Source organism: Erpetoichthys calabaricus, chromosome 10, assembly GCF_900747795.2.
Source record: "Erpetoichthys calabaricus chromosome 10, fErpCal1.3, whole genome shotgun sequence".
Classification (NCBI taxonomy): Eukaryota; Metazoa; Chordata; class Cladistia; order Polypteriformes; family Polypteridae; genus Erpetoichthys; species Erpetoichthys calabaricus.
The window spans coordinates 165644024-165662684 of NC_041403.2; the positions used below are offsets into that span (position 1 = coordinate 165644024).

The window sequence follows — 18661 nt, forward strand, 5'->3', positions numbered from 1 at the left end:
CATCAACATTAGCAAAAATGCAATTACTAAACCCAAGCCTAAAAAAAATATCTTTCACTGTATTTTCTGTTAATATAAAAGCAGTTATAAAATAAATGTATCTATAATTGTACCTTGCATTTGATTTATTACACATGACCCTGCGAGTTATTCCAAAAACATAAGATTATATATCTTGACTTGTATCTTAACACAAATGGGCTTTAGGGTTACTTCTTACATATTCACAGTATTAAAGCCACTGTCCATAAATCAAAGACACTGCCTTAGCAGTTTTAGGGAAACACAATAACATAATTTATCCAAACAAATAGATCAATATAAAATGAGAAAGAACAATTTACCTAAACATTAAATTACACTTTACATTGATCTGGTATTGCACATACTCAGTTCTTAATATTTTATATTATATATATAATATTTTATATTATATATATAATATTTTATATTATATATATATATATATATATATATATATATATATATATATATATATATATATATATATATATATAAACAGATTTTTATGTAATTTTGTAAACTTTTTCCAATGGGCCCCAGTTGTTAAAATACATGTATATCAAGAATTGGAAAAAAAAAATCATAGATCCTTCTCTGAATTGAAAAACATCATACAAGTAAACTGCTCATAGGATAGCCAAGGTTTAGTGAATCAACCAAATTAATAAGACCTTCCAAACAGAAATACCAGCATTTAAACAGCTGGAATTTATACCTAGGTATGAAGAACAAAGCTAACAGCATGACTTTCCTCCAAAAAATTGGCGGGGAGAGAAAAAAAACCCAAAACCAACAAACTATGGGTTGGATTATTGTCTTTTAGAACACAGCTGCTACTCCTGCCCAAAACCTTCAGTTTCTTCAATTGCAAACATCAGTTTTTCTTTCAGCTGTTCATAACTTTTATAGGGTGGCAGATCCAAACGGTTAAAGCTAAAAATTGGAAGAAAAAAAAAAAAAAGAGAAAATCAGTTTTCATGAAAATGTATTGTGTTTCAAGCACCAAACGCAGTTTAACAGCTTTGGTATCACATGCAAATTTTTATGTTATTTTTAAAGTACCCTAACCCTGTATTTATAAATTGTACAAACAAACCCTAATTAAAAAAAAAACAAACTATGTAATATACATTCATTTTAGATCTTAATCAATCAATTTCAAGGTCTTAGGGGAGTGGGACAATTTGGCTAATGTGTAATATGTTCTTACACATTTCAGATAACAGTGAAATACTGCATAATATATAAGTTAATGTGTAAAAATAACAAAAATACATTAAAAATAAATGTTTAGGTGGATTAACAAAAAAGCAATGTATTTTTTTGTTTTAAATGTGTGATTACAATAAAGTTTCTTTTATCAATTTATTGACTGCTCACCAGGTGTGACTTCTGGGCAACCAGTTTTCTTTCCCAACTTTCTCAATGCAGAATTTCTGAGGACCATTGCTCCCTAAAAGAACATGAAAAATAATTACACAGTACATAAATTAAACAGAATTGTCTGCTTCTAATGTATTCCATCCTGTGATTATTGGTTTTTTTTGGCTCAATCTTTTGAAATGCTGTGTCTTCAGAGCTCAATTAAGAAGACTGCATCAGCTATTCAGATGTTTGCAATTGAAAATTCTATTCAATACACAAGAATTTTAAATGAGAGATCTTGCTTAATTACTTATTCTGAAAGGAGGCTTAGACAGACACAGCACCTACTCAGAGAAACGCAACTGTCAGTAAACACTGTATATCATACTGATGACAGAAAAAAATTGTAAAAAACTCCATCAGCATCATCAAGTCTGCTTAAATTAAAATATTACATTTAAAGGGCAGAATATGTTAAGACAGGTAAAGTTAAAATTAGCTTCTGTATAGCATAATAATTTGAGTAAGATCATGAAAATATGACAATTATTATTCTCAAAAATGTACCACTTAAACTCAAGTATACATAGTTAAATGAATTAAACTTGTTCCAGGATATTGCATTACACAACCCATAAGCTCCATGGCAGTTATGTGAGAAAATTCACAGGTAATGTGACAACATGTGTTAATTTATTCTCCATTACTTCCTGGGTCCACTTTTAATAAAAATCTTAAAACATTTCACTGACTTTCCTTGACCCACATTTACCACAAAATTACAAGAAAATGCAGAATATAAGGTTTAAACATAATTGTTTATCCATCAACTCATTTTTATTCCTGATGAACTAGTTTCGGGGTCAGAGTGTGAGCCAATGAACCAATGTGCTCATCCTCTCAACTTCAGAATGCTGCAAGTCATTTGTTTTAACTTGAATTCTTTAAATGAGGTTTTAAAGCACTTTTTACATCAACAGTAAATTAAATACCCCTTAGGAAAAGCCACATGTTTAAAATGTAACATTTTACCAACACTTACTGTATATAAACAAACTACTATCTCCCCAGAAAGCAAATCTTTCAAATTATCTTACATACCCATCAAATCAACAAAACCACCAACTGGTAGACGGCAGGTTCCAGTAACAAACTGTAGTAATCTCATTCGTTTTTCATTATCCATCTCTTTAACAAACTGTATGTGGAGAAAAAAGTAAATAAATTAAATTGAAGAGGTTTAGAGATTCGTGCATGCAGCATGCTATATTCTTCCTTTCTGAGAGTCAGAATCTATTAAGAAATCCACCGCATAACAAATAATACAACTCTGTAATGAAAAAAAAAATACAAATCTTGCTGCTCCAGTTGAGACCACATCAACACATTCAGAAGAACTGATTCTGTCCCTGGCAAATTATCTTCCCGTTTCCAACAAGGCAGACAGGAGTTCACCATGCTTAGGGTAAAGTGCTTCTCCAAAAATTAAAATATTGGGTTAGATGACCCAGGTACCCTGCATTACACTATGAACTGTCTAATTGTGATTTTACCAACTTGTTTTGTCAGCTTAAAGTCAATGGTGTCTAGCCAAGAGATTATCAAGTTTTTATCTATGCGTCATAAGGCTACCCAACAGATACACATACTGATAGATACGTGCTTTAATATTGTGCATTCATGTTAACATTCACTGTATAATGTATGCATTGCCTCTCTTAACTGTTGGTATCGTATTACTCTAGCAGGTCTGAGGGTGGTATGCCAGTTAGAATCTCATTGTTCTATGTACATAAGACAATGGTTTTGAGCTTGAATGTGATGCGGACCTTTAGATGCCCCTCTCCCACCTTCATTCCAGAAGGACAGTATTTGAATGGTTGAGCCATTATGTAGCTCTCCCGACATCTGGTCGATATGCTTTCTGAACTACATCTGATAACCAACCATAAGTGTTTGAATCAAAGAAGAGCCGACACTTCTGCTGACTTCTGCCTGACCAAAGGGGCCTGTAAGAGATTTTATTTCTTGCTTACTCTGTTGGATTCACTCATCCAACTGCAAGCAAGCACTGACCTGTACCTGGAAGTGCACTCTGATTGAGCCAGCAGAAGCTTAATCTTTCATTAAAAACTAGGTGCACACATCTCTTTCTCCACCTTTTGCTGACTTTTGCCCTCTTTAGGAACATGGAAGTGCCTGTGGAACTCTTGAAGCTGAACACTTACTATACGATCCGCTCTCCCAAGCTAACCACTGTGTCAGTGATTGATTACAGTCTCGAGAAGCATTACTTCAAGGAGGGAACTTCAGTGACTACAATCTTGTGCTAGAAAGGGTCAAACTTTTCCTTGCAAAGCTGTAAAGGACAGGACAAAGAGCCTACCACCCAAATTGAGCTCATGAAAACTATTCCAGGCCACAGACATGGACAAAGTTCCATGTGGCAAAAAAAATGAGTGTCCTCCATCACGTGCAGACTTCTTTATTTGAAGTCACACAACCCAAATCCACACTACATTGGCTATTTCTGTCAGTTTCAGAATCATAAAGCACACTTTCTGTGCTTAGGTACAATAGAATTCTAAATACATAGTAAACAGCCAGAGAAAGACTTGCTTTCTTATCTTTAATTTTACTGTGCAACAAACTCACTCAGATGCCATTGGAGATCGTGAAGGATGCACCAGCTTAAAATAATCAGTCAGCGATGTCTACTTCATGTGCCGCTTGAGCTCCTTAATGGTCTCGGAGTATGGGAGCACAGCAGACATGTGTTTATGTTTAACCTTCAGGCTTTAACTGAGGATAGGATTGGCAGCTTCAATGTTTCTAGCCAGCTGGTCGACTGGTTAACATCAAACTCACAGCCAACAGTAGCTGCAGACACAAAGTTAATCTAACACCTTTATTTTCTCATAAAGCCTCATCACTGGCTTTGCACGCTCAAGCTTACAGCCCTAAGAACTTTCACTCTGGCTTAAGGGCATAATTGCAATACAAAAACTTCATTTTTTTTTTTTTTTCAGCAAAATAATGAAAATATGAAACAAATGCACAGGGCGCTCTACAGTGGTATGGTTAACAAGACGGGTGTGGTACATACCATCTGCTCCCCAAACTTGCGTGCATCGAGCATTTCATTTTTCCCTCTACTGTGCCAAGCCACGATGCCCACAAATTTGTGCGGTTGCCAAGTCAACGTAAAAATGAGATTACTAATAAAATCAAGTGAATGCTTGCAGTCACAAAAAGTTAAACGTTCAGATTTGACTGTATATATATATATATATATATATATATATATATATATATATATATATATATTTATATTCATGGGTATGAATGTAATTACCCCGATCTACATGCTGTCAAATGAACGAACCACACGCCGTGCAACGTTAGAGGCTTCGCCTCTGGCGCTGACGTCTGAGGTTCGGTTCCCCGAGAGGGGAGTGCAGTGAGTGTGTACGCCTGATGAGCCCAGAATTAGAGCGAAACACGTGTCGCATACTCTTTGCATTATTTGACAGTAAAACTATATTATATATATATATATATATTTTTTTTTTTATATATATATACTGTATATATATATATATATATATATATATATATATATATATATATATATATATATATATATATTGTCACACACTTGCGTATGGGTGGCAGCTAAAGGGCTTGAATGAGGGCAATTACGAATCAGACTGTGATGTAGCAGAGTGCACCGATTCTTTTTCTCACTTCCCTGCAGACCATTCACGGGAAATTCCACCTGGCCCTGTTGACATCACTTCTGACTGCGAACCTATAGATGAAGACCTTTCTGGTTCCGGCCCCCTTGATGTCATGTCCGGGCCCGAGCCTATGGTTGAAGACCCTTCCGATCCCGGCCCCTTTGACATCCCTTCCTATCCTGACCTTTAAAAGCCTCCAGCTTTCCCCTGCTCCCTCAGTTCTGTTTTGGACTCTGATTTGTGCACTCCAGTGCTATCTTTTTTGTTTGCAATTTTGCAGCAAGGAAAATATATGTGTGGCTGCCCCAAACCTTGCTATGGCTCGTGATAAAGTTTAATAATAATAATAATTCTTTGCATGTATATAGCGCTTTTCTCACTACGCAAAACACTCAGCAATTGCAAGTTAAGGGCCTTTCTCAAGGGCCCAACAGAGCAGAGTCCCTATTGGCATTTACGGGATTCGAACCGGCAACCTTCCGATTACCATTGCAGATCCCTAGCCTCAGAGCCGGCCTCAGTGTGTGTGTGTGTGTGTGTATATGTATATATATGCAGACTTTTTATAGAGATTGTTTCATTACATGTTATCTTGTATTTCAAATTATTTTGTGTTTATCTTTCTACCTGGAATTAGTCATTCTGAATTGTGTTACACTAACATGCATAAGAAATTGATTTCTGTTTGTTCGGTTTCTGATTTTCCTAAAACATTTGTACCTGTAGTGCTATGATGCATCCAATAAGCCACATGTAGGTATTTCCACCCGTGGGGGTAAACGTTAACATTGTACAAAGTTATTGTCTGTTTTACCTGCATTTTTTATCACTCTTTAATTTAATATTGTTTCTTTATCAGTATGCTGCTACTGGAGTATGTGAATTTCCCCTTGGGATTAATGAAGTATCTATCTATCTATCTTAGGAAAACAAAGATGACTTTCTTTGTGCAACTCATGCTTAAGCTAAAGCAAATAAATGGCTTTACTGACAATACAGTGATCCCTCGCTATATCGCGCTTCGTCTTTCGCGGCTTCACTCCATCGCGGATTTTAAATGTAAGCATATGTGAATATATATCGCGGATTTTTCACTGCTTCGCAGATGTCTGCGGTCTATAGTACGTGTGCTTCCTCAGTTGATTTGCCCATTTGAATTCAAACAAGGGACGCATTTGAATTCAAATAAGGGACGCTATTGGCGGATGGCTGAGAAGCTACCCAATCAGAGCACACGGTTAAGTTCCTGTGTGCTGCTGATTGGCTCAGCGACGGAGTGCTGCATTAACCAGGATGTCTAATCTCACTCATTCAGCATTAACGCACGTTACTGCTTCAGGATTGCAGAAAAGGTAAAAGTTTTGGATATGTTGAAGGAAGGAAACAGCTACACCACTGCAGGACACAATTACAGCATCAATGAGTCCACGATTCTTTTTATTTAAAAAGGAGGAAAAGCATATAAGATCTACGGCCGCAGTGTCCTTTAACCAGGGCGCAAAACGAGTTGCAAGTGGATGTGATAAGGCAGTAATCTGGATGGAATCTGCTTTAGGGATTTGGATTGAAGAGTGATGGAAGAACAACAACGGCGGTGCTAAACAGTCGCCTGAAGAAGCTCCTTTAGAAGAGCTGTAACGCTATGCTTTGTTGTGCAGTAAAATTAAACTCATCGTTATCGGACAAGTCGTCGTGTCATTGTTGGTGAGTAACCATAATTAACTATTTACGTACAGTACTTATTACATGTACATAGTTTAGTGTCGCTGTACACAATTTTTCTTGCATTGTACGTATTTATTGCTGGTGGCCTGTCTGTCGTAATGGCTGTAACGTATGTGATATCGGAGACGCTCGATATCTTTAAAATAATATTTAGGTTTTACTGTATGTAAACTGTGTTTACATACGTAATTTCAATGAATCTTACCTAATATCTAAGAGAATACAAAGGGTTTATGCTGTATAATTGTGCGTGAAATGTTTATAATAGTGTGGGAGAGTTTATAAGGGCTTAAAATATATAAAAATAACCATATAAACATATGGTTTCTACTTCGCGGATTTTCTTATTTCGCGGGTGGCTCTGGAACGCAACCCCCGCGATGGAGGAGGGATTACTGTAGTTTAAATGAAAACAGCTAGCCATAAAATTAACAAAATTGTTATTCACTGATTCATATTTTCAGTAACAAAAGTGTCAGTTTCTCTTTTTTCCCATTACAGCCTAATACAAGTTTACTTATTCTTACATGAGAAAAGCTAACATTTTCTACATATAAGCTGAACTTAAACTGGCATCAGTCTTTATACCAATGCAACCTCCATTAATTTGTATAAGCTTTGATGTTTCAAAAAGTTGTAGACACCATCACAAAAAAAATGATTTAAATAAACGGTTGGATTACTGGACATTGTAAATATTATAATCAGCTCAGTCTATCTCAAAACTGAACCGACCTGCCAAAACCAAAGGATCTGTTTACTACTTCTTGCATAGTGTCGGTAGATTGTGTTCCTCTGCCAGTCAACCAGATCAATTTCTTGCATTCCACAAAGCAGGACCTGTAAATGAAACAAAACACCATGAGTGACTAATGCACAATAAACTACTTATTGATGTTGATTTGATATGAAACTGGGTGAAGTGTAACAGATGTGCAAGATTACATTTTTAAAGCCTGGATGCTCTCTGCAGTCTAAGTAGCTGGAGCACACAAATAGCATTACATACTACATGTTGGAGGATCATCCTTACTGAGGCAAATGAATCACGATTCGATGTTCTTCACTTGACTTGTGTCTGCTTACGTTTACCCTTGATAAATAAAAAAAACGATTTTACAACAATCTCAGTGAAAAGGGGGTTGAAAAATCCTAACCACACAGATGGCCTGGACAAACTGATGCACTCCTTGACACTGGAGAGATCTGTCCCCAGTGGTTCCTACATCCTCGCAGTTTCAGCAACTAAGATTTTTTTCCGCCAGAGATTCAACTGTAGAATATGTTTAGTAGAATGTTTTAGTTTAAACAAAACAACAAAATAAAGAAATTGGGCTTAAATGGGTATCCTAGAAGTTACATTTACTCATTTTGGTGTGGTCTACAGATTCACTCTACAGTTTACCATACGAAAGCAGAATTAATTTGATGAGAATGAAGATCACAAGTTCGCATCTTTCATCCTCAAAGTGAGACACTACAGTAGAATTTCTTGCAGTGTTGAGGAAAGAGTACTAACAAGGGGCACCATGATGCTGAAAACAGATAGTGCGGTGTACTGGGTAAGGCTTTGGACTTCAAACCCTGAGGTTGTCGGTTCAAATCCCACTACTGACACTGTGTGACCCGTCTGTGAGGGAAAAAATAGAAATGTAGCCAATTGCATCATAAATGTTGTAAGTTGCCTTGGATAAAGGTGTCAGCCAAATAAATAAATGTAACTGAATGCACATTCATTAACAAGAGCTGAACAGTTAGATATCACAAGATCTGAAATATCTTGTAAATATGTTTGAATATCAACAGTATAAATGTGGAAACTGTGAGTGCATTTTCGGAGCTTTGTAGTAACAGAGTAAGCTATACATATTTAATATTAAATAATAATAACTGATCTGGGTTTGGTGTGGAGTGAACAGTTTAATCACACTATGAACAGTAAAGCTATGGTAATTAGTAAGACTGTGCTCAGGCACAGCAAACTTAATGATCACGTCCACAATAAAACAAAATAATTGTAATAATGACAAAAGCAATTAAACAAATCACTTTAAACATTTGATGGAAGGACCTGATGGCCACTGAGTGTAACCGAGCAATTTTTGTTCTTTTTATTTGATTTGTTCAATCTGGACTCCAGACTTGTAAGCAAATGGTATGTTTTCATAAACACCTGTGTTGTTTTACAGTAGCGAGCTAACTGATGTAAGAAGCAGTGCCATTTTAACCTGAGTGGAGCAGCCAAGAAGTTGCAGTTTTTTCAATTTTTGAAGAATGATATTACAGTTAACTCTTCCAATGGCTTACACATGGATGTAAAATAATCACCTTTAAATTAAGTTTGTTTTCCAGATCTACAATTCTTCATTCTAAACATATGTGTTTTGCTCTCCTCCTCTCAGGTGCTTCTCTTTCACTTCATTTAAAGAAATCGGAACACTTCACCCAAAATGTGCACACCTATACCATGCAGCAGACCTTTCATTTACTTTATTATATGGGAATGTAACTTTTACAAACAGTTAGGTGCTATGTAGTGAACAAGATGTAGGCAAATTTGAAGATCTTAGGAAAAAAAAAGGCTCACACTCCATAACATGGAGGATCCTGATATCTGCTAGGAAGACACTGAAAGAAATTACAAACAATTTAATTCATTTAAATTTGTAATGGTGAATCTTGTAAGATGGATCGAAATACTAATACTAAAATACAGGGTGTCCAAAAAGTCACTATACACTTCCTTTTTTCTATTTCGTTCCAGGTACCATTCGGAGAGACTTAAGCCATCAGCATATGACAACTTAGGCTTTGCAGTTTTTGTAAGCGTATCATTCCCTTCACCATTCAACAAGATGGAGTCCCTCCCCACTTGGCCAAGTTAGTCAGAGATTTCCTGACCAATGGATCGGTCAAAGGGGTCCCCTCGAATGGACTCCATGCTCCCCTGACCTTACACCTTGTGACTTTTTTGTGTGGGGCTATATCAAAAGCAAGGTGTATGCCCCTAAGCCCCAGAACCTGTCACAGCTTGAGGAAAGAAACCGCATGACCTGCAGTGAGGTCAGGGAAGAGATGCTGCAAAACGTCGGAGAGGCTTACGTCCAAAGGTGGCTGAAAGTTGTCAAAAATGGAGGCGCTCATGTGGAGGAATACAACTAGTCTTCAAGGCGTTGGAACATGATGGCAAGCCTAGCAAGTAAAACTGTAATGACTCCTTTGTTGATGCTAGAAATATTAATAAACTCAGTTTCTTGTGTAATTTTTAGGAATGTATTAAAAGTGTATAGTGACTTTTGGGACACCCTGTATACTAGTACTATACTTTTGCTTCACTTACTTAATAATTAACAAGGACAAATAGCTTTACCAAGAAATTAATTCATATAACACTGAAAAGTGCTGTGCATTAAATACACTGAACACTGAAATTGTAATATACTGTAAACATATTTAATATCACAATCGCAAACAATGCAGTTTTTATCTTATTTTGTTAACTACACAGTAGCCATCATGGGTGCTGTACACATAGAGGAGATGCCAACTAAAATCACAAGAATCTATTTCGTCTGTGAGACTTGGAATAGTAACAATATGGGTAAATTACCAAAAAGTAGGTGGTGGAAAATGATTTGGAATAGGATAAAAAGAAACCAAAAAAACGCACAAAACAAAAAGGAAAATATTAGTATTGGAGGAAAAAATAAAATGATTAATACGTCATGAAATGTGCCAGGTACATTCAAAAATAATAAAGGCAATCAGTAGCTTGTCCAATAGCAAAACTTTGATGGGGCCTAAGATAATACACAAATTTAAAATGAATATGCTGATGACTGGTGTTTTTGGAGGAAACGATGACTGTTTAAAAAGATACTTCAAGAGAGTCATGGAGCCAGGGCAAAAGCTGGCAGTAATTATAAATAGTGACCGGTCTACTTAAGACAAATGTTTCATGTATGTGACATTCCTGCTTCATAGATAGGCTCACTTCCCATCAGACACCCCTTGTATATATTAAAAGATTATGCCAGATCTTACCTCCAACTCTTTTGCATCAAAATACTGTAGGTATTGCTGTGGGAGGACTTCATTGAATCCTTCAAAAAAAGCCTGAGTCTGCTCTTCCACACCCCTAGACAATCTCCATTCTGCAACTAGTCTATGAAAATACACACTAATAAGAGATACTATCATGCAAAGCTTTGATTAACTAAAGGCTATTTTAGACAGCTAAATAAAATAAACTAACAAAATGAAATGAATATTCTTGTTACTGATCTAAGAATATTGTAATTCAAAACCCAGTTCAAAAGTTTTAATTACATACACCAAAAAATTAACTAAGTTAACGAAGACACTTGCAAATTTAATTAGAATGTGATAAAACAACAAAAGTTGTTTGTTTAAATTGAAAATGAGTATCAGGGGAAAAAAACAGCTCAGGGTGAAGAGTAGCCATAATATATTTTAAAGAATACACTACTTAATATATTCTTCTTTGTTTTCTTCTGTAACGAGTAAATTGCTGCCATCTGGTTTCAGTTCATGTGTGGTGACTTCTCCCAAGATTTCTTTGTCCACAGAAAAATACATTTCCAAACCACATTCTTCAATGTTATTTTCCCTACAAATAAAATGACAGTATTACAAAATGAATAATGAAACAAAACAAGTCAAAAATTAAAATGTTCTAGGAGCGTACTTTATCCAAATAAGTGAGTTATAGAATTCTGGATCCACAGACTCCAAATCCTTTAATCCCACAGGCTTATTTAGAATTCTCTTATAGAATGGCAATGAGAACCCAGTGTCAATGAATTTTCCATGAAATAAAGCCTGTGAAAATTAAAAACAAACACAGATCCATCAACATTAGTTCATTTCAAATTGACATTTATAAACAAAAAACAGAAGTCAGATTAAAATATGATCTTTTATCTGATTTGGAGAAGCAATATGTCTGCCAGTTGTGACAAAACAGTGGTCAATTAGGTTGAATAAAAGCAGAATGAGGGAAAAACAATGTTTTGTAAAAGTCAGTTTTATGGAGGTTGCAGTGAACAGAGAAATGAACACCTTTACACAACCCTCTGCTGTGCTCTACCATTCCGTCTGTGATCACTGAAGTCTTTCAGAAGGATTATAGAGTCAGTAGATGGTACTCTACTAAACACCAAATCCAGCATCTCTGATAGAATAAATAAACTAAAAGGTCATTTTATGCACACAAACAGTCAAGCTTTTCCTCTTTACACCTGAAGTAACATTAAGACAACTCTCTAATGCACCGAAACAAACTCAAACTATATGGCACCTACCCAAAGACTTGTCAGTATCCCTAAAGCTGCCTAGGCCCTCTCCCATGGGGCAATTTGAAAGAAGGAGAGAGATAAACCAAGATGTGTGGTTCCAGAGCCAATGCAGGTCACAGAAGCGAGTCCAACTACACCTATCCAGCATTTGTCAACCTCCTGCACATGTTCTGGCTCTTTACTTTCCCTGTCCTAAAAGTCAGTTTTTACTGCTAAGGTCTGTCCCACTATTGCTTTTCACATAACTATAACTGTAACTATCCCCCACTCCTTGCCCTCTGAGTGGTTAGCTCATATTGAACCTCCATGCAGATTTTTTTGGGCTGAGCCCAGACAGGCTAAGTTGGGTCATGCTGTCATTAAATTTCTGATGAGACCAAGAAAACACAGATGTCATATTGTACATATAATTCAAAGAGGTGGATATATGCATGTCTGCAGCATAGTAGGTTTTTTTTTCCCTTTATTTTAAACATAACTCAATACTGCCTATTTAAGAGGTGCTGAGACTTTTCCAGATCACATGAATGGATGAATAATTACTATTGTCACAGTAGGATGATTTTAGTTATACACAGTTTGACCAAAAAGTGGGTCAAATATTTTTTTATTCTGAAATAATTGACCTAATGGGCACAAACAATCAAAACAAAAACAATGAAATCTACTGGAGGATGTAAACTCAATTAAGTACACATTGATGTTTAAAACCTGTTAATTTATTTAAAATTGAATTAACATAAAGGATATGCTTACAGACTTTACCACATCATATACAAATATCTAGAGAAGCCAGTATAAGCTATGCAAGCGTCACTTCAAAAAAATAAAAAAGCCTTAGTAAGTGATGGAATGGGTACTTTCTGCCACTAGAAGGCACTATATTTTATACTAGCCGACGCCTGCCGTAGCATACGGCGGTGTACGAATAGGAACGGAAAACGGTGAGAAAGGAATTCTGAAATCAAGAAGAAATAAATACTTCTTGAAAGACGCAGTTGTGAATAGGTGTTTTGGTGGAGACGACAGGTAATGAGTCGAAAGATCCAACCCTAGAAAAAGCCACGTACAACTGACTGTGGCTGAAGACTGGTTGTTGTAGATTAACACAAATCTTTGCAAACATTTGTCCTTGGGACTTGTTGATAGTCATGGAGACGGCGAGTCTGAGTGGGAATTGTGTGCGTTTAAACTTAAAAGGGAGATTGGTATCGGAAGGAAGGAGAGAGATTCTGAGAATGAAGATTGTTTCAGAAATCTACTGCGCTATGTCATAGTGAGAGTGCATTGCCTTTGTCAACCGTTTGTGTCAAGAAATAACCCACTGATAGGAACAGGCAGTTGCTGGATCCCAGAATAGAGAGAACGTTGTACAAAAACCCGTCGACAGAGAAGATATTGTCGTTCATTTTATAACAAAGGCTTAGGAAACAACCGTCGCAGTATAACGAAAATACGAAGGAGCGAAACCAATGCCAATGGTCGACAGAGTACCTTTCTGTAGCAGGCTACGGAAAAGACTCCCAGGCGGACACATGGCTGAAGTGAAAGGTCACACGGTCAGGCTAGATATAGGGTGGTGACGTGACACCATTGGGGTCATGAGAGAGGAGCATGGAATGCGGTAGTCCGAAGGAGATATAGGAATTGAGAAAAGCGGCGTTGGGGTGTATGGGAGGCCACAGGCAGCATGGAGAAGGGTTTGGAAGAGGACGAATAGCAATCGAGAAATGCCGTGTCAGCTGCGTGTGGGCGGGGCCGCTTTTGAGCAGAAAGCAGGATGAATCAGAAGATTATTTATATATATATATATATATATATATATATATATATATATATACACATACACACACACACATATATAAAATGTAAGATTTAAGGCGAACGATGAATTAGGCTAAGGGAGCAAATTTAAAAACAATCGGTTACTTACCATGGCGATAAACCTGCCAATAAACCTGAAATACTTCAAATGGTCAGGATTGATATAAGAAGCAGGGTTAATCTGCAGGCAGTAGTTGTCCTTTCCGGCGTATTCAAACAAGCAGTACATGGGGTTCAAAACTTCATGTGACAGAAGGAAAAACCACTCTCTAGAAGTAGAAAATTTCAGCAAAAAGGGGTAACTATATTTGAAAACAATTACAAAATAAGTAAACATGCTGGATTCAAAACAAAAAATAATAGTGTTTAATCAACTTTTAATGGTTTCAAACAATGTACCATCACTTACTTACCAACTCTAAGAATCAGACTGTAGGGATGGTGGGAGGCTGGAGCCTATCCCTTTAACACAGGGTGAAAGATTGGAAACAGCCCTAAAAAGGGTTCCAGCTGATTGGAGGGCCCACACATGAACACACAAAAGCCATTCTCTAAAGAAATCCCAGGATCCTGATCATCTCTGAACAGCCAGCACAGAGAAGAGGACACTGAATCCTGCTGCCCTAACTTTACACAACATTACTGTGGTATGAGCTCTCTTTTTCCTTTTGCTCTGTCACTATGTTATACTGTACTTGCCAAGCAGAAAGTCAATAAAGAAAGATTATGTTTTAAAAGTTGAAATACAAATCTCAAAAAATAATATTCAGTCCGACGTGTTTCAAGTGTCACAGTGTCCACTCCACACACAACATGTATGAAGGGCCTCTTTACAGGGATGTGCTGGTAGACTATATATAGGTGGACAATAGTGAAGAATATTTGTCACATGTGAAAAAATGTTTAATACAAAACAATATACTTGAATAAATTACTGCAAAATGTATATATTTTTTAATGAAAATGCAATTTTATTTATTTTCATTTTAATTACAGTCAAGCTATTTATTGTTTGAATTTTTTTCTTGGTGTTTGGTTAGTGTTGCTAAAAAAATAAAACTTTCTTAAAAAAAGTAAAAACATGTACAATCTTCGACAAAAAAAAAAATAACTGGAGTGAATAAAATATTTTGAACCTGAACTGAAAAAGACAATTTTAGAGCTGAAGATTAGCTCTCGCATATTAAAGCATGCAAATTACAATCGTCTAAGATGTGTGGTTTAAAATACAAGTCAACACTGATGCCAAGAACCACAAACTAACGATATATGCTATCACTGGATTTCTAACAATATTCTTGCCTAGTCAATGTGTACTAAGACCAGTCCATATCATATGCCACAGTCGAGAGGTGTGCTTTAGAATTCTGCTGTAGCAGTGTATTTCTTAAAGATGCCCCCAGGTCTGTCCAGCTTTTGACATTAACGACAGAAGAAAATGTTACCATCATGAAGCAAATTTTATTGTGGGATTAAACAGTGACGGTGTTCATGACAGCTGACACTACTGTATATGGATTAGGTATGAGTCAGATTATTCTTCACGAAAGTTAAACTTGAGTAAGGTCTGTACACGTGGGTCTCACTCCAGAATGTTGACTCCTGAAATGAAGCACCACGTAATGCAATGTTTCAAGGTCAATCTTGAGCTAATAAACTTGGATAGGGAGAAATTTAAGAATCATTTTGTAAACTGTGGACGAAACTTGAATGCATCACTAGGACCCACAGCCCACATAACAAGTGAAAAGTGAGGTGACTGTCCAACAAAACACAAATACAGTGTTCATGGCACTACTGGAAAGATCATGTGCATAAGTTTACATGTGTAGTCCACATGGGTTACGTATAACAAGTCATGTTACACTGATTTGATTTGGAATTCACAGCAGTCAATCAGGGAAAGCCATGGAGAAGACTGTTAACTACCCCTCTTCTGCTTTAAAACAAGGCCCCTACTTGCACTACACAGGTTACAAAGGCCGCTCTGCAAAACTGTGGATCTGAACACTCATTCCTTTCTGCAGACCCGTCCCCTTGTAACTACCACCTCTTTCATAATCTGTAGGGCTGCCTACATACACTGGACATGCTATGCCAACGACAAAAACTTAAAAGTCAGTAACAGAAGATTGAATATACAATGCTTTAATTGAGTGGTAAAGTTATGAGACTTAAAATTCAAAAATAAAACTTGTTTAGTTTAAGTTGTGTTTTTTTAATAGGTCAGGCTCAAATAATTTTGTACAATAATTCAATTTAATATTGCATTGTGATCAGTAAACATCTGCATAAAATATTCTTTATATGGTGACACTCTGGATATTCTTTATATGATAAATGTCCTACAACTACTGGAGTATATAAAGGTACGTTTTCACTACTCTGGTATGCAGAAAAGTATTTTGTAAGCTGAAACAGAGGCCACTCTTACATAATAAATAAATAAATAAATAAACCCTTTGGGGGTCTTTGCCTTATAGAAAAGAAAGACACAGACAAAAAAAAAATCAGTTTAACTAACCAGTAGGAGTCAAATCCCCTTAAGGTGCAACTGTGGTTTGAGCCTGCTGAACAAAACAGCAACAGCCACTTTTATAATGGAATTATTTCTGTGTAATCAGCAGTTACATGGCCATGTCAAAATCTGTAATTCTATTAAAAGAACTATGCTTTGATTTCAAGTTAATAAAAGATAAGAAATTAAAATTACTGACCTTGCAACACCGCCATAATCAAGCCCTTCTTCCCCTGGAAAAATAATCCACAATCTTCGGCGAAGGTCTTGTGCATTAAAGCTCATTATCTGAAATGAATTCAAACATATGCAAACATAAGCACTTTAAACATCTGCTCAAAAGGATGAACAGCCATGGAGGGGCTCAAGGGAGAAAGCACTAAAAGCAAAGAATATATTATTAAATACAATTGGTCAAAATAATAAACTGAGTGCCAAAAATGTAAACGCTTCTCACAACTTGTAGTATAGGAGAAAGTGTTACTCGACCATTGACCTCCAATCTCAAAGTACAAGTAAAGGAAAGAGACAATAAAATTGGAGGTGTGCTGGAAGTCAATAACTGGTTCAATCTGTCAGACTTGAGGTTTTTTTTTTTTTCCAAAAATTCTGACCACCCCAGGAATTTCTCGGTAAATTATCAGGCTGAGCAAATTTGTGAAAAAAAAGCCAGAGTTAACAATTTCAGGAAGGTTTACTTGGAAATTTGCCTGGTCATTACCTAGGGATATTATCCCAGGGATAATAATTAAACAAACAACCGCTGCTCAATGATGCATTTGCTTTTAGATAAAACACTGCATAATTGGTAGGCTAGAACTCTTTCCACAGCTTTTAGAAGTCCCCTCCTTCCTGCAGGAAAATCTAAAGAGGGAATGGTACTAAACCAGGGAACATCCAAGTCCCCCTGGTTTGTGTGAGCAATTCAAATGCCAAAAAATTAACTAATTAGTTAATCTATTAATTTCCAGGTCATATATATGAAAAGGACTTGGGGGATACAGTGAATTTATTCATGTTTTTCTCTTAACCAAAAACTGAACAACTTCTGTTCTTTCTGTAGAAGAAATAGTTTACAATGTTATGCTTCCAGGCCTTAGTAAAACATCTGATGGTAATTGCAACTGTAAAAGCCAACTAAACAGAAAAGTTAAATCAATGCAAACAATAGGACAATTATAAAACAACAACAGGTATATGAAAAGTAATTCTTAAAATTGCTCTTTTCTCTGGCGTCTACTATATTCATATGTGGTTTGAGGAAAACAATTATTGATTAAATCAGTTAGTTAATCAGCAAAGTTTTCATGTAAGCACTTCTGATGCGCAATGCATATAGACAATATTGTAACATTTAGTCCAATTGTCCACTGGCTCCTGCCACTGTAAGCTTTTCCAATGCTCTTGTAAACAGAAGCTTAAAGGCCTGAATGCAATAGCTGTACCAATCTAATGATTGATTCAGCAAATACAGTATATGTAGAAAAAAAAGGAAATTGATGATAAAAGGAAAGTAACACTAATGAAAAAACTATCCCAAGACACACACACACTATCACTAAGCATGTCTGGAGGATGGACATATGAACTACGCAATGAACCCTACATGCAAACAGCTCGTAGAAAGCACCCTAGCTGATGTCATTCTAGTAAAATAGAGGGAGTACTAACCTGTTGAAAAGAATCTTCAAACAAGGTTTTTCTAGAAACTGTGATCTTAATGTGTTGAGGCATCATAAGTTGCTGCAAAAAAGAAACATTTTAAAACTATGGAATTAATCATTTAAAACATTGTTACATTAACTTGTAGTATAGGAGAAAGTGTTACTCGACCATTGACCTCCAATCTCAAAGTACAAGTAAAGGAAAGAGACAATAAAATTTGAGGCTACAGCCTATTTTCTTTTTGCTTTACTATGTCACTAGTAATGCAGAAGATAATGTAGATGTGATGGGGACTTTTGGTCTTGGAAGACCATAGTAGCTACAGGATTTTGTTCTGACCGGTTTCTTAATTAGTATCCAGTTATTCTGGTTTATGAAAAATGCAATTTAAACAGATAGAATGTTCCCTGTATTTGTACTCCTGTACTAACTTCAACTCTATCCCAATCCTTCAGTGTCAGAAATTCCACCCAGCCTATGTT

The 18661-nt window shown here is 36.3% G+C and overlaps 1 protein-coding gene across 1 annotated transcript in view; it reads right to left on the reverse strand.

The window, feature by feature from the left end:
- Positions 1 to 533: 533 nt before the first annotated feature.
- LOC114659761 (E3 ubiquitin-protein ligase Itchy-like) overlaps positions 534 to 18661 on the reverse strand; it is a 64421-nt gene continuing 46293 nt past the window's right edge. The window contains exons 15-24 of the mRNA XM_028812402.2: positions 18186 to 18257; positions 16714 to 16802; positions 14106 to 14265; positions 11563 to 11696; positions 11344 to 11484; positions 10899 to 11019; positions 7590 to 7694; positions 2491 to 2587; positions 1405 to 1477; positions 534 to 957 (exon numbers count right to left, since the gene is read on the reverse strand). Coding sequence (XP_028668235.1) covers positions 858 to 957; positions 1405 to 1477; positions 2491 to 2587; positions 7590 to 7694; positions 10899 to 11019; positions 11344 to 11484; positions 11563 to 11696; positions 14106 to 14265; positions 16714 to 16802; positions 18186 to 18257 — 1092 coding nt within the window. The 3' untranslated portion in view covers positions 534 to 857. The remainder of the gene's footprint in view (positions 958 to 1404; positions 1478 to 2490; positions 2588 to 7589; positions 7695 to 10898; positions 11020 to 11343; positions 11485 to 11562; positions 11697 to 14105; positions 14266 to 16713; positions 16803 to 18185; positions 18258 to 18661) is intronic.